At 41.8% G+C, this 16,581-nt stretch overlaps 1 protein-coding gene and 1 long non-coding RNA gene across 2 annotated transcripts in view; both read right to left on the bottom strand.

The window, feature by feature from the left end:
- Nucleotides 1-4,520: 4,520 nt before the first annotated feature.
- On the bottom strand, nucleotides 4,521-5,661 carry LOC136292274 (uncharacterized). The gene is made up of 3 exons (XR_010721874.1): nucleotides 5,546-5,661; nucleotides 4,873-4,914; nucleotides 4,521-4,625 (listed from the first exon to the last, which is right to left on the bottom strand). It is a non-coding gene; the product is annotated as an uncharacterized lncRNA (long non-coding RNA).
- Nucleotides 5,662-6,136: 475 nt separating this feature from the next.
- Nucleotides 6,137-16,581, bottom strand: part of MUC6 (mucin 6, oligomeric mucus/gel-forming) — a gene marked incomplete at its 5' end in the record, with an annotated part of 31,507 nt that continues 21,062 nt past the window's right edge. The window contains 13 exons of the mRNA XM_066186972.1: nucleotides 6,137-6,156; nucleotides 6,879-7,049; nucleotides 9,194-9,256; nucleotides 9,781-9,924; nucleotides 10,676-10,832; nucleotides 11,265-11,504; nucleotides 11,923-12,108; nucleotides 12,478-12,588; nucleotides 13,048-13,189; nucleotides 13,931-14,082; nucleotides 14,836-14,945; nucleotides 15,068-15,120; nucleotides 16,224-16,473. Coding sequence (XP_066043069.1) covers nucleotides 6,137-6,156; nucleotides 6,879-7,049; nucleotides 9,194-9,256; nucleotides 9,781-9,924; nucleotides 10,676-10,832; nucleotides 11,265-11,504; nucleotides 11,923-12,108; nucleotides 12,478-12,588; nucleotides 13,048-13,189; nucleotides 13,931-14,082; nucleotides 14,836-14,945; nucleotides 15,068-15,120; nucleotides 16,224-16,473 — 1,799 coding nt within the window. The remainder of the gene's footprint in view (nucleotides 6,157-6,878; nucleotides 7,050-9,193; nucleotides 9,257-9,780; nucleotides 9,925-10,675; nucleotides 10,833-11,264; nucleotides 11,505-11,922; nucleotides 12,109-12,477; nucleotides 12,589-13,047; nucleotides 13,190-13,930; nucleotides 14,083-14,835; nucleotides 14,946-15,067; nucleotides 15,121-16,223; nucleotides 16,474-16,581) is intronic.

Raw genomic sequence — 16,581 nt, 5'->3', positions numbered from 1 at the left:
TGAGGAAGGAGAAGCAGCAGGAGATGGCAGCGTGCTGGTTTTGGCTGTGGTGGGTGCAGAGGACTCTGTTACAGGAGACTCCTTTGCAGCACTGGTTGTTGGGGAAGAGGGCTTGGGCCTCAGGGTTGTAGGTGTAGGCCTGGGGCTGGTGCTTGGAGCTGCTGTGGAGGAGACTGGGGACGTGGTGGCAGTGGATGGCAGCCGGGTGCTGAGCGGGCTGCTGGGGGCAGGTGGAGAGCTGGGATGTGGAGAGGTTGTTTCCAGAGGGGCTTCTGTGGAGACAGAGGTCCTGGAGGTGCTGCTGATGGAGGTGCTGGCTGTGGTCTTGTGTGTGGTCACAGGTGTCCCAGTGTGTGGCACAGCTGACAGTTCATGGGTGAAGGCTGCTGGAAGAAAGGCATACATCTTTTGAGGCTGAGGGCAGCAAAAGTTGCAAATGGAGGTGGTCAGAGGTCTTATATTTGGGATATAAACAAAAAACAGCAGGACTGTGCTGCACTGAGTATTCCTGGGAAAAAGAGAGTGCAGAGTCTGTGGGTCCTCTCTAAAGCTGTCTGGTTTCTCTCCTAGACAGGGAGGAAATGGATACAGTGCCTTCCAACAGGCAAGATCCCACAGCCTGTTCCTGGGGGAGGACACTGTGTGGATATACATGTGTGCCATTCAAGAAATAGGGAGACATTAAGGTCAGTGCCCACTGAGGCTGGGAGGTCAGGCTGCATGGCAGAGACCAGTGCCCCGGAGTCATAACAAAGTAAGGGCATACCACTGTTTCAAAGCAGAAGAAGGGGAAATGGTGAGCCAAACCAACTCAACATGCAGCCTGTGAAACGGGAAACGAAGAAGGGAAAGGGGATGGGAGGGAGAAGCACCAGGATGGGTAGAAAGGAGCCTTACAGGGCTGTGAGGAGCTGAGCCATGCTGAGGACACTGTTGAGGAAGGAGAAGAAGCAGGAGATGGCAGCGTGCTGGTTTTGGCTGTGGTGGGTGCAGAGGACTCTGTTACAGGAGACTCCTTTGCAGCACTGGTTGTTGGGGAAGAGGGCTTGGGCCTCAGGGTTGTAGGAGTAGGCCTGGGGCTGGTGCTTGGAGCTGCTGTGGAGGAGACTGGGGACGTGGTGGCAGTGGATGGCAGCCGGGTGCTGAGCGGGCTGCTGGGGGCAGGTGGAGAGCTGGGATGTGGAGAGGTTGTTTCCAGAGGGGCTTCTGTGCTGCTTGGTGGGCTGCTCCCTGTGGAGACAGAGGTCTTGGAGGTGCTGCTGATGGAGGTGCTGGCTGTGGTCTTCTCTGTGGTCAGAGGTACCCCAGTGTGTGGCATGGTCAACATTTTATGTGTGAAGGCTGCCAGGAAGAAAGCAATGGTCAGTTGTTGACGAGGACAAGGAAAAAATGAAATGCATCAAAGGTCAGAGGGCTTAGATTGGGGATATAAACAAAACTGGCAATGCTGTGCTGCACTGAGTATTCCTGGGAAAAAGGGAACATTTTTACTGTGGCTCCTGTCTACAGGCGGCTGTGTGGACTCTTTTAGAAAAAGTGAGGAAATGGATACAGTGCCTTCCAACGTGCAAGATCCAAATACCTGTTCCTTGGAGAGGGCCCTGTGTGGATATGCATGTGTCCCTTTAAGGAATATGAAGAGCTTAAGGACACAATCCCCACTGAGGCTGGCAAGTCAGGCTGCATGGCAGAGACCAGTGACCCAGGGCCATAGCAAAGGGCATATCACTCTTCCAAAGCAGAAAGAAGGGGGAATGGAGAGCAAAAACAATTGTGCAAGCAACATCGTGGCTGGAAAGGAGTGAGTGCAAAGGGGAGAGAATGGGGAAGCAGCAGGACAGGTAAGAGAGAGCCTTACCCGGCTGTGAGGAGCTGAGCCATGTTGAGGACACTGCTGAGGAAGGAGAAGCAGCAGGAGATGGCAGCGTGCTGGTTTTGGCTGTGGTGGGTGCAGAGGACTCTGTTACAGGAGACTCCTTTGCAGCACTGGTTGTTGGGGAAGAGGGCTTGGGCCTCAGGGTTGTAGGGGTAGGCCTGGGGCTGGTGCTTGGAGCTGCTGTGGAGGAGACTGGGGACGTGGTGGCAGTGGATGGCAGCCGGGTGCTGAGCGGGCTGCTGGGGGCAGGTGGAGAGCTGGGATGTGGAGAGGTTGTTTCCAGAGGGGCTTCTGTGCTGCTTGGTGGGCTGCTCCCTGTGGAGACAGAGGTCTTGGAGGTGCTGCTGATGGAGGTCCTGGCTGTGGTCTTGTGTGTGGTCAGATACGGCCCAATGTGTGGCACAGTTGGCTGTTCACGGGTGAAGGCTGTCAGGAGGAAAACAGGTCAGTTGAGTATGAAAACAATAACTGGAAATGGAGGTGGTCAGAGGACTCAGATTGGAGATGGAATCTAAAATAGAATGCTGGAGTGCGTATTTCTGGAAAAAAAAGGAGCACAGGCTTTGTGAGACTTGTCCACAAACTGCTGTCTGTTTTATGTCCTAAAAAGGGAAAATACAGTAGCTTCCCACAGGCAAGATCCCAGTACCTGTTCTTAGAAGAGGACCCTGTGTGGATATGCGTATCTCCATTCATTAAGTAGACAGAGCATAAGGTCAGTCTCCTTTAAGACAGGCAAGTCTCAATGGCACAGACCAGTGCCCCAGAGCCATAACAAAGTAAGGCCATACCAGAGTTGCAAAGCAGAAAGAAGGGGGGATGGAGAGCAAAAACATTTGTGCTAGCAACATATGTGGCTTGAAAGGAATGAATGGAAAAGGGAGAGCAGGGGGAAGCAGCACGAGAGGTAAGAGAGAGCCTTACCCGGCTGTGAGGAGCTGAGCCATGCTGAGGACACTGTTGAGGAAGGAGAAGAAGCAGGAGATGGCAGCGTGCTGGTTTTGGCTGTGGTGGGTGCAGAGGACTCTGTTACAGGAGACTCCTTTGCAGCACTGGTTGTTGGGGAAGAGGGCTTGGGCCTCAGGGTTGTAGGGGTAGGCCTGGGGCTGGTGCTTGGAGCTGCTGTGGAGGAGACTGGGTTCGTGGTGGCAGTGGATGGCAGCCGGGTGCTGAGCGGGCTGCTGGGGGCAGGTGGAGAGCTGGGATGTGGAGAGGTTGTTTCCAGAGGAGCTTCTGTGGAGACAGAGGTCTTGGAGGTGCTGCTGATGGCGGTGGCAGTTGAGGTCTTGTGTGTGGTCAGATATGGCCCAATGTGTGGCACAGTTGACTGTTCACGGGTGAAGGCTGTCAGGGGGAAAGCACAGGTCAGTTGTATGTTGCTGTCTTATGGGAAGTTGGTTTATATTGATTCTTCTGTTCTGGAAGTTTTGCGTTTTAGTATAGGTCAGGATGTGTGGCCTAATTCCCGCTACATCTGGTTGGTTTTGCATTGTTTTTTTTCCAGTTAATAAAGGTGTTCATTATCCTAAGTATGTTCCATCCTCTCCTGCTTCTCTTTCATAAGTGTTTGGTGTTGACCATTTTGAAGATTAACCCCTAGCAATTTATCTTATCTCCTTTTTCCTGCAACAGTTTTGTGGGGAAGAAATATCACTGGTAGTTTAAAATTTGCTTGCTGCAGACTCATCTGGAAGGGATCCATGGGAGGGCCGTGGCTACTGAAGGGATATGGATGCATTGGCTAGGGATGACTCTTATCTCTTCCATGACCAGAGCACTCACCTGTTACTACTTTAGTAGGTGGTGTCTTAGCTCTGGTTGGCTCCCTTGCTACAAAGAAATGGATGAGAGAAAAGAATGATTGAGTCTTGGGAAGGATTCTAGGCAAAGCATGTTGTGGCATCTCCCCAAAGCAGGATCAACACTAAGACAAGTCTGGCACGTGGGTCTAAGTGAAAGAACTCTAGCCTGTAGTTGAGTGTGTACTTTCCTGCCCACCCTCCACTGGTGAGTCTTGCACTTGGGGTCAGCACTGGTCCATGAGCTCGTATTTGCTGAACTGCACTTTTCATGAGTGCGCCAGGGCCTAGGCATCCTTTGGCAGGAGATGATGCCTTGGGGTATTCCTCTCACTCAAAACTGTCCTGATCTGTAAATTGGACATGTGTTTCCAGTTTCCCTGCCTTTTGTTCACCCCTGCCCACTGTGCATTCTTAGGGCAGCACTGTAAGAAAAGGGAGGTATATTAGCTTGTGTCTGATTGGTAGTTGTAGGGAAGGAACTCATGGATGCCTGAACCTTCATAGAGGCCTGAGCCCCAGAGCCAAAGCCCTGAAGTTGCAGGGAGGAGGATACAGTCAGGGTCATATGTGGGTCAGGCCCAGGACCTACTGGTGTCCCATGGCAATAGCAAGGGGAATTGAGAATGAATACCAAAAGTGAGGCCTTTGTGGGATGTGCTGCTTAGGAGAGAAGGGTGGGAGCTGGAAGAAGCAGGCAGAGCAGCAGGAAAGAGCCTTACCAGGGTATGATGTTCCCAGCTGGGTTGAGGAGGGAGAAGAAGCAGACGAGACTGAGGTGACAGGGAAAGAGGTTGGAAATGTCCTTGTCAGTGGAATTTCTGGACTGGTGGCAGGGCTGGTCTCCCTCGGGACAGAGGTGCTGCTGGTGGATGTGGCAGGGGTGGTCTGTGTCTGTGTGACGAGGTGCTGCACAGGCTGTGTCAACGTTGTTCTAATGTGGGTGACAACTATGGAGAGAGAAGCACAAATTGATTGAGGGTGCGTCTGAAGGGTGCCTCTGACAATTTCACACTCCCTGACTTTTTCTGAAGCTCCTGAGGAAAGGAGAGCCTCACTGGATGCATGTTTTCCCCCCCAGGTATTCCAAACTGGGCAAAATCATCATCTGGAAAAGCTGGGGTTAGTGAAGCAGAGTCTTAGGCCAAGGGCATCTCTCTAGTCCCTTTTACCTTCTTCTTCATCCCTTTTACTCACCTTCAGGGTAGTGCAGAGTGGTTGCTTCTGTTCCCTCACTCTCTGTGATGAAAGAATGAGTATTAGTAATGACTGGGAGCTGGTAAGGTTCCTAGAGGATGCAGTAATTACTTGCTGAAGAAGACCCAGATATATGCAACCCAAGAGTAGTTTGTGGGAGAGACCTGGATCTGGGAAAGAGTGTTCAGCTGCCCTCCCACTACAGTAGACTTCCCTCCACACACTGTCCCAGCCTGTCTTTTGCTAATGTAGTATTTCATGTTCCCATACAGCCTCAGAGGAGACCGTCCTTATTTGTATATTCAGTGTCAGACACTCAAAAAGGTTAATATTTTTGGAGGGAGTATTTTTTACAGTGGGTAAGGGGAATATATATTCTGTGGTCTGTGAGTTTTAAAGAACTTGCTTTGAAGTGTAAAGAGATTTTGTCTAAATTTGGAGGAAGCGTTGGAAGAGAAATGTTAGCTTTAACATCGTATTTGGATGTCAGATGCTTGCTCCATTGGCAAGACAGACTTCCATTTTAATCACACTTCTTACCCATGTCCTTTCCTTTCTATTTGCAATGTTAAGACCACTAATAAGAATGTCTGGGGTTTTTTATAAGGAGAATATTGACATATGTGCTGTGAGTGATGGCTACACCTGAGAGATCTAAGAAAGTGCTATTTACCTGCTGTTGTTATTTTAAGCTGGCTGAAAGTTGTGCTCTGAGTTGAGGTTTGAGTAGGTATTGAGGAGGTTGCTGTTTCCCTTTTGGTGGTGGTCTTGAAGGGTGGTGAGGTGACTTGTTCTGTCTCTGTTGAAGCAGAAGGTGATGAGGGAACAGACTTTGGTGTAGTGGCCACGGTTCTTTTCACTGAGGTAGTTATGGATGGGGTAGTGATGGTTGTAGTCATGTTTGGTGTGGTAAAAATAGATGTTGTATGTTCTTTTGCAGTAAAGGTAAAAATATAATGTGAGTAACCAATTCACAGAAAAATTAAAACCAGACAAATTATAAAGAAGTTATTAATATTTTAACGATATTTTTTTATTTTTCATATATTTTCAGTATGACTGTTGTATTCATGTTCTCATAAGCTTACCAAATATTTCTGTGCTTATATTTGTTTTCTATTGTCACATGTCTGTCTTTGTTCTTATTTTCTGTATTTTACTGTACTAGACTTGTTTAATATAATTTTTTCTAAGTAGTTAGCTTTGTTGTCACTTTGCTAAAGTCAATATGGACTTTGGCCATTGGCTTTTATTATGTTCCAAATCATCCACACTCGCAGCTTTCTGCAATTTGCATTGAAAAGTTAATAACATCATACTATAGAATCTCCTTGCCTCAGTGCACCAATGATCTGCCACAATGTCAGCTTTTGTGTGTTTCCACTCCTTTGGGACCTATTTGTACCTCTGCTTTCCCTGACAGCCATGGTCCAAGATGGTTTATTAGTTGAAGTGCATGTTGGTATGAGGCTAAATGAGGCTCCACAAGCCACAGAATCAGAAAGTAACTTATGCTGGCAGAGTCATTCCCCAGAGAACAGGACTTCAGGAGCCTAGACAAAGCTGCTACACTGATACCTGTGTGACTCTGCTTTGGGGCTTGCTTACGGTATTCAGAGTCAATAGATTGGGCGCTCCTTGAACTCCATGAATGAACCAGTGGAAAAGAGGCTGAAGCTGAGCTAATAAATCCAACTGCAGCTGGGCTTGCTCATTGCTTACAGAACTTCTAATTGTGTTTCTCAGATGAGTCGCTTTTTGGTTGCATTTTTAACCTAATGCCTATATGCTTTATCTTTTCATGCACTTTCAATATACACTTCTGAACATTTCTGGTTTACAAACTCCATTCTGGAAGCCTGCTTTGCCTGCTTCATGATTTGGAGTCTAATGCTTGGATGTTGTATGAATTTGAAATGCATTCCTAGGAAAGTATCTCAGTGATGTACAGAGGTACAGAGCAAGTTTACCATAATTTATTTTAGACAGTAACACTAAAAACCTACCAGTTGTTGACTTTATTGTGACAAGAGGTTGTGAGGGTGAAGCTTTTGGAACCGTAATTTTTGCAGTTATTGTTGGATTTGTAGTCTCAGGCAAAACAGTTGCTGGAGAAGAAGTACTAGGTACTGTTGGTAGGGTGCTTGTGGTAGAGCTCCTTGTTACTTTAGGCTGCACTGTAGTTACTAAGAAAAAAAATCAAACCAAAAAGACAAGAAGTAGTCCTCAATAATCTACTGATAAATCTATACGAATAGAATTTTTCTTAAGTCAAACCACTGTTTTTATAGCTATTAACAGTAGCTACTTTTAAAACCCATTACCTTTTAGATTAAACCTTGAAAGAGCTGTTATCCATTTGCTTCCTTTGCTATTATGTGCAATGAATACATGAAACAGGTATTCTTTGAGATGCTTTATACCTTTTTCTTCATTTTAAAGTGAATTTGGCATAAATACTTGTTCATATCAACAGAGATGGAACAATATTCCAATGCTATATCCAATAGTATGCATAATTCTATTATTCACACAACCCACAGTGTAAAGTTTTCCAACACCATCTGTCTTCAGTGAAATTAATGGAATTTTAAACAAATTCAAGACCAGCATATGTAGATTCCCTTCCTGTATCTGGCCATAGGGATTTAGTATACTCAGCCACACCTTTCCATCAAGACTTTCTTCAATTGTTGAAATGTTACATGGCCAGTCCCTAGTAAGATTGGGCATAAATTTTTTGTGAGATCCTTTTCACAGATTCATAGAATGACTTGGGTTGGCACAGTCCATTAAAGTTAATCTAATCTACTTCCTCTGCAATGAGCAGGGATGTCTTCAACTAGATCAGGTTGCTCAAAGGCCTCTCCAGCCTAAACTGAATGTTTCCAGGTAAGGGGATCCAACAGTCTCTCCAGGCAACATCTTCCAGTGCTTTACCAGCCTCATCATAAACGATTTCTTCCTTACATCTAGTCTGAATCTCTTCTCTTCTGATTTAAAACCATTACCCCTTGTCCCATCACAACAGGCCCTACTTAAAAAGTCTGTCCCCATCTTTCTTACATTCAAGTACTGAAAAGCCACAAAAGGGTCTCTATGGAGCCTTCTTCTCCCCAGGCTGAACAACTCCAGATCTCAGCCTTTTCTCACAGGAGAGGTGTTCCAACCTGCTGGTCATTTTTGTGGCCCTCCTCTGTCTTTCTTGAATGTAAGACTGCAGAGCTGGACAGAGCATTCTAGGTGGGATCTCATCAGGGCAGAGGGGCACAGTGCCCTCCCTTGACCTGCTGGCCATGCAACTTTTGATGTAGCTCAGGATATTATGGTACCAGGGTATTTTTAATCATTTCACCTTATGCCTGTGAAACTGATAATGCTGCTATATCACACAGAAAAGGACATTACTGATTTCATAAACACTTATCAGGACATAATATCAGTGTGTAAGTTATACAGTTGGTCGACTGTGTAAACTAACCTGGTGAAGGTGAAGATGGTTCAGGTGTGGTGGTAACATTTACTTGTCCTGTTACATAAAGGCAAAACAGGTTAAATTTGTGAATAAAAGCATATTAAAATATCCCAGATAAGGCAAATCTCATTGGACTGTATTCCAAGAATTGTGCTAATTACTGAGGCATTCCTGAAAGTATTTAATGTTACATATTTCAGATGTCAAATTCACATCAAAGGACTTAATTACAAAGAAATCAATACATCTCATTATTATAATGAACACTACTAAATTTTTCCCATTTTTGGTACGACTTTTATGGCTAAGGGCACTTCACTTTTCAGGGATAGTGGAACACGGTTTTGCATGTAAGGGAGATCACTAGCTGAGATCCTGGTTACACAAGAATTTTGTAATATGAATTTTTTTCTTAAAGTTTTTTTACATCTGCTTGAAAATCCAAACTGTCCAGCCAGAGTCTATCCAAAACATTATTTAACAAGAGGGGTTTTCATGGAAATAAGCCATATGGTAATAAACCTCGAGTTAATTAAAAAAAAAAATCTCTGAAATTATATTTATTGAGTCCTGCAGCTAAATCTGCTTTTCTGCTGTGCATTCCCTTTTCCTGTGAAATGTGTTGAATACCTCTGAGACTCACAGCTCTGCTGGGTCTGTGCCTCACATATTAGAACACCAATACTTTATTTTACAAGCAGTATAGTAATGGGTTTATTTTGAAAGGAAGTTATGTTTAGATGAACACTCATTTATGGAGAGATACTAGAAAAATATCTTCTGTGAGTCTTTGCAAATGCTGTAGTATGGTTTTCAAGTTACTGTGGAGAAAGAAATGCTGCTTACCACATGGCATGCACCTTTCCTCTTCATGGTCAAAGTATTCATCGTGAGAGCAGTTGTAACAACCTGAAGAAAGGGGAAGAGAAGTTTGTTTTACATTTCTCAGACAAAGGCATTTAATTTACACTATTTATAATTGAATATATTATATTTCTGTTATTAAAAAACAGTGTCAATTGCAACATCATCTATTCAGGTAAGTATTTCCAATGTTATCCTCAGAAGGAGGTTTTGTCTATGAAGAATTTATTTGGTTTCTCCAGCTATATCAATTTGTTTAATAAAAATATTGCTCTCTCCACATGTTTTCTTTCCTAAGTACAGTGCATTATTTTGAATTGGTGCAAGTCAGCATTGCTCTTCCAGACAGGCTGAGCCTGATATAAAGCTAAATATAATACATCTACTGAGTTGATTATGTATTTAAAACACTACCACCAGAAAGGGAAAGATCAGCAAAACTTCTTCAAAAATAACACCGATTAGATTACCATTATTTGACTGTGGTATGACTGATTCTAAACAAAACAAAACAGCACTGAAAACAAATATGTTACTTTTTCCTGGTTTACAGTAGTAGAGATTATTACCTTCAATATTGACATATTTGTAGTTTTGATTTGGACAGTTACAGGGCCTGTAGTGCCAGGTGCATTTGTCATCACTGTAGCCACGGGAAAAACCATCATCAATTCCTGTTCTTTTATGAGAATTGTAATACTCACAATAGACAGCTACAAAAAGGACAAGCAAGAGAGAAGTCAGATTTTTTTTTTTTTCAAATTAATGGCATGATATTTCCAAACGACCGTAAGGAAGACAAAATTAATTAACAGTTGGAATAAAAAAACCTTTACTGAAGTGATTAGCTTCTGATGTAAATATATATTTTAACACCCAGAAGTTAGTTTCTTTTCTGCAAGTACAGTATGCAGGCATTTCCACAACTTTTCATACACAATATATTGAAATGTGGAAAGAAAACCATCAAAGATGACAGCTCTAACATTGATTTATGACATGTTCATCCTCTTTTTTCCTCTGTATGTGCTGTTTTGGAATACCCTGATGACATTTTCCTGTTTTACAGTGTTCCAGCCAACACAGCTGTCTTAATTCCCCTGACATCCACACAAAAGCTGATTTCATCATAGCTCAAATGAAACTTTTTTTTTTTACAATTTCATGCTTTCTCTACTGGCAAACTCACAGTGCAGTACATACCAATAGCAGAAGAAACAATCTGTAATCTCTGACCACATTATTTTCTCTCTCATTACTCCATGGTAAAAAGAGTTAAAATATTTTGGTTTGTTTAGCAGAAATGCACAGATTTCAAAACCCAGCTAACTGAGGTCAACTCTTTGCCCACAGAGAAAATGCAAACTTTGAGGTGGTCTTTCAAAAGTTTCCTATGTTGTCAAATGAATACACTGACAATAAAAGTCTCTTAAACCTGTCTAAGGAGAGCTCAAGGACACTCACGACAGAACTCGGGGGTCCTCCAGTCAATGCAGATGCCTTTTTCCAGGCAGGCCATGGCATAGACGGCGATGGCGTCACACATGCACTGACAGTCCCCTCCAATGTCACACCCACAGGAGTCTCGGACACAGGCCTCGTAGTAGGGCATCCGATTCACCTGCAGGGCGAAAGGAAGGGACTCATTTTCCAGGACTATTTCGTGCCTATTATACTCAATGTATGTGCATAGCCACTGCAGCATTATACACATTTCTCACTGGTTTTCACCACCTGAAAATGCACTGATCAGTATCAGGCATCACCAACAGACTGACTAATTCCTGATTCTTAAGTCTTCATTCTTTTTTCACTCTTCTTGTTTTAACTAATCAGTTAATACCATAGTTGGCTTTTGTGTTCACAAAAGGGTTGGTGAAATGCAAATTAAAAAAAAAAAAAAAGAAAATTAACATAAATGTTAGCCATAAAAAACTTTAAATGTATTTTATTAAAACATTTTGCCAAAGAGAAAATCACCTGCTGGAGCATGAGCATTTGGAAGAATACAGATTATACCTATAAATAAAAAAAAGAGCGAACAAATTCTTACCTTATTGTGACAGGCAGAAAAAACATGGCTATTGATGATGGAACATGTCTTTTCTGCCCATGCTTTACGATAAGGGTTCTTGCTACAGGGGTCCACTACGAAGTACACATCCCCACAGAGAGGATTCTCTTTCCAAGAGTTGACAAATTCCAGCTCGTTTGATGCCACGTACTTGCTTCGAGTTTCAAAGTCATCCTTCATGTTGCCATTATAGTTCCCACATAAACCACAGATCGTTTCCTAGATTCAATGAAAGCACTAATATCAGTCCAGCAAGTTACAATTCTCAACTTCCCTTTTGATTACTGACAGTTTCCTGTGCTTTAGGAGTGAATGTCATCTACAAATACCCTCTCATACCATACTTGTGCATGGGTTTCTCCTCTAGACTGTAAACTGTCATCATTTAGAGAGCAAATTCAAATGTGCAGTTGCATAAATTACAAACAGCTCAAAAAAATCCCTGAATGCAGTACAGAAATCCCTTAAAAGTTAGCCTCTTGTGAAGATCTCTGCTGTTTTTCAGATATTGATAAAAATTAATGGCTAGTAGCATTTCTGGAAAACTGTTGCTGTCATTGAGATTCAAGGCAACCAGGATCAAATATGCAGTTCAATCTGAATGGAGGGACACTTTAAGGAAATTATTCTGCAATACCTGTGTTTCTCTGGAGATCTTGATGAAGAAGTTCATGTGCTTATTCCAAATAAGGGTCATGTTGTATTTTCCTGGGATAATGATATCAAACATCAGGTGAAGTGCGTTCTTTTTCACTTTGTATCGTACACCAGGATTTTCCCCAGAAATAGCGAAGGTTTCATCTCTCAGTATGATTGTCAAATTCTGGAAGAAAATTTATCTGCAAATTACAACTTATCAACAAATTACAATGTATCTTCCTTGCTGAAGTTCAGATGCTGTAATACTGCAGCAGGAAAACAGTATTTTTTGATTGAGCAATTCACTGTGGAGTAAACTTCAAAATTTCCTGGCTCCTACACAGGCAAGATTCTTGGAGAATGAAACACAACATGAGAATTAAAAAAACCCAAACAAACAACCATGGCATTTCCTACTAAAACCAAGGCTCTAGGTTTAGCACGTAATTTCTTACAAAACCTTTCTCTTAAGATGCAGCTAAAGCTTCCAAAAATGAAGAAAACCTAGTCTTAAAATCTATTCAGCTGGATAATGGCAGAAAGAAGAGCTTACCCCAAGGTAAATGCTGATGGATCTGGAGCACGTAACTCCTGATTTCCCACAGATGACATTCTCAGTAACAATTTTGAAAGAGGAAATGGGTCTGTTAACACTGCAGCCATCCTAAAAAAACACCCAAAACAAGCCACAAGAAGCATGAAGGCTCAACAGACTCTGCCTGAAGTCTTCCAACTTAAAACATAGAAGTCTAAGAAAATACAGGATGCCTAAAATGTCATGAGTAATTCTGTTTAGGGAGGTGATGACCTCTGCTTTGCTAGTCAAACTAACATAACTTCCCTAAAAGACATATTTGTCTGGTACAGAATACAATGATTATTTAAACATATTAAAAAATCTAAAATTGGTTATAATTGCATGAAAATGATTTTTTGGAAGTAAAATATTTTCATTCTAAGTATTGAAATAAACATAATATATAGAAACTCAGTAAGTGGTTATAAAGATTCAAAGTGCTGTATTGCTTATTGATGCATCCTTGCATATTTTTATTAGTCTCTTAAATCCAGCTATTTCTTGATGCTGAGATGCTACTGAAATAACCAGGAGGAAGCAGGTTACCATAGCTAATATGTATTCACAGTTGCCATCAAACACAAAACGCTGTCCATCAAAGGTGGTGATGTGACCTTCTCCATACAGATTACAGGTGGAGGAACACCTTGTTTTCTGAACACATTTCCATTTGCCTTTTCTGCAAGTGCTGCGAGTGAGAAGAGAAACCACACTCAGATTTCAAAGAAATGCCATCTTTACCTGCTAATTTTTTTTTACCTGCTCACTTTTATTGAAAACATGTTCAATTAATTGACTTATGTACATTGAGACCGAGTTAAAGTTAACATAAGAACCATAATTAAAGTATATGGACTGCCTAGAAAATGAATTAATAATAAAGAAGAAACCTTAAATAATTTTTGTGCTTCTTTCATGAAAGAAATAGAATATAAAATTAATTTATTTTTGCTCTTAATGAGATCAGAAGTCATTGCTCTGTGTTGTTTGGGAAGTGGGGTTTTTTAATAATAGATCAGTAACTGGAAAGGGAATAAAGTACTTTGAGAAAGCTGCTAAAGAGATGGGAATCTTTTTGTGTTGCTTTTATCTACAGAAAAGAAGATTTTGCTCCCATCTTAATTTAGGTAGAGTTGTTAATAATACTTGACTTTATACCATTTACAGTCACAGGCCCTACTGGATGCCTTTATTCCTGAACATACATAAGGCAGAAATTATCCCTGAGGCTGGTACAATGACTCTTATCCATCCATACATCATCAAATGTTAAAGTTCTCTCTCTGTTAACCCCTGTACTCTGTCATGGTATTTCTTCCTTACAGCTGTTGCTATTTCCTACTCTCCAGACAGTTAAACACTTATTTTTATGTGGCTGTACACTTCAGTGAAACAGAAGATCTGCAGTGAAAAACCCTGTGATTCTTACCAGATTTCACATTCTGTCTGGATTTGTTCACCTCTTCCATAAGCAAGGCCACCATATTCACATGGACACTCCTCAGCTGGCACACACCTGCCATCCAGATTTTCATAGAGGCCATCAGCACAGACACAGCCTGATTCACACTTTGTGGGTATCTGGGAAAGGCCAACAGATTGCAAAACAAAAAGAAAAGATTGTGAGATACATTTTATCCTGGACTTGAATGGTGTCAGGAGTGAACCTGTGCTACGTTCTGTTTGGGCTTGATTTTAGTTTTGTGATGTTCCTTGTATTAACATGCTGTCAGTTCAACTAGTTTCACTGAAGCTGTAACATATACCTGTGGTCTGAGATACCAAACATACCTGAAGACTCTGAAAAAATCATCTTCCATCACTACCAGTCTTTCAGAAACAGTACAACAGAATATTCTTCATATCAAGGGAGCTTATTAAAATTCTTCCAATTAGTCTGTTTCCTTAATATAAGAAAACCCTATCAGGACAGCCCAGATCTTCCCCTGGCCCAGGTCTCCTGCATTCTGTGATCAACAGCAGCAGAGAGTTGAGAAAAAAATAGAACAGGAAGCATAAACCCCATTATTTCCATTGACATGGAGTCACAGCTTATGGAGTACCAGAGCCAGAGATTATAGCCATGTAGTTAAGAATCTTTAATGGATTTTTATTCTAATGGAATTTAATTCATTAATTAATGCAATTAATTTCTTTAATTACTTCTTAAATAGATGTACAATTTTTGTGTCCACAGCCTGATACTTAACTGCATCATGTCAGATAAAGTAATTCCTTTAATTTCACTAGAAGCAATGTAGTTGAGTTCTAAGTAACAACTAGAACATTCTACCTCTCTGAAAAGGATAAATATCTCAGAGCTGTGAAACTCACACATTCAATTCCAGTAGCCAGCATCTGACAGGTAGGGGCACATGCAGCTCCATACTTATTTTCTAAATTGTCAGAACATGATATGTATTTCTTAGGAGCTTTGCAGATTTCTAGGAAAAAGGCAGAAAAAATGAACATTGAGGAGAAATGAACACAGAAGAGAACAGAGAAGTAGTAATTTTACAACATAAAGGACAAAAATGTTTCTAAGTAAACAATATCAGACTCATACCTGCAGGATTTTGAGGTTTGCCTGTGCAACTTAGCCTCCCATTAACACAGTAGCTAGGGAGAAAAAGAAAGATCAATGAAAATCTCCTCTAAGAAAGGAATTTTGATTCTTTCCAAAACTGTTTTATTAAATATGTTTCACTCATGTTACTACCTCCTTCCCATCCTTTGAACTGGAATATGAGTCAACTTATCTCTTCACATTTTGTTATACAGTAACACCAGTTCGGAAAGTGAATAGTAGCCTGTTATCACTATTATCACTAGTAGGCAATTGGCATTATGAGGATGGCCTATCAAGTCATTCCAGAAGTTTGTATATAGCTAAGCACTGTTGACAAAATCTCAGCCATTCTTTTCTATTTTTCTGTGTAACATTTTCAAGCTGAAAGTAAATCAAATGCTTTCTTTTCAGTTAAGAATATTTGGAGTTTAGAAAAGGGCAAAACATCTGGAAAAAATAAATTAATGCTATTAAAAATAAAGCAGACTGTACTGGTTTGGGCTGGAATGGAGTTAATTTTCTTTGTAGCAGCTCAGTGGTGCTATGTTTTGGATTTGTGACCAAAACATTGTTGATAATACAATGTTGTTTTAGCTGGAGCTGAACAGTGTCCCAGAATTCTCACTCCTCAGGTGGCCGTGCTAGGGAGGAGGCTGAGAAGCAGTGTATTTTCATTCTAAGTGGAAGCTGGGAGGGGACACAGCCAGGACAGTTGACCCTATGACCAAAGAAAGATTTCATACTATACCACATCAAGCTCAGCTAAAGAAGGAAGAAGGAGGGATGTTCAGAGTTACAGCAGTCATCTTCCCAACAAACCATTATGCATGGCAAATTCATGTGTTCCTGGAAATGTCTGAATTGCTGCCTACTGACAGGAAGTTCTGAATCAATTCCTTCCTTAGCTTTGATTGTTCATGCTGCCTTGCTTATTAAATAATCTTTCTGCTTATTATTAATAAAGCAATTTAGCAAACTGTCTGTATCTCTATTCATGAGGTTTTTTGCTGTTGTCCTGACTCTCTTCCACATCCTTCTGGAGTAAGTGACTGTGTGGTGCTTTTCTGCTTGCTGCAGTTGACCCTCGACAGAGACATGAAGACCCCCCCACCTCCATTTTCAGCTTCTTCACCTTTAAACTTGACACACTTACCAGGTGATCCCACCAGTCATCGTTGACTGGTCAGGCAGGATGTACTTTCTGTCCTCTAAGTAGCAGGGACAATGAGATTTACGAACACACTCATTCTTGTGGTTCAGGTACATTCCCTCAGGACACTGGCAGCCCTCAATAGGAATATCAGTTGGATGGCATTCCAGGGCTCGGTTGGAGAGTGACAAGCATGTCCTGTCACATGCCTGAGTGTTGTAGCTGAATGTTTGATTGCCAGTGCAAGTAATGGCTACAAAACAAGACAAGAGCGTGTGTTAAACTTCACTTACTGATCATCTTCCTTGTGAAAGATAATGTCCTTTGCTTATGATGTGCTGCTTATTTTGTGTCAACAGCT

This window comes from Chamaea fasciata, unplaced genomic scaffold (genome assembly GCF_029207755.1).
Source record: "Chamaea fasciata isolate MVZ Bird 193981 ecotype frontalis unplaced genomic scaffold, bChaFas1.0.hap1 SCAF_7, whole genome shotgun sequence".
NCBI lineage: Eukaryota > Metazoa > Chordata > Aves > Passeriformes > Sylviidae > Chamaea > Chamaea fasciata.
The sequence above is the reverse complement of the archived record's forward strand: the minus strand, read 5'-3'. Positions and strand labels throughout refer to the sequence as shown.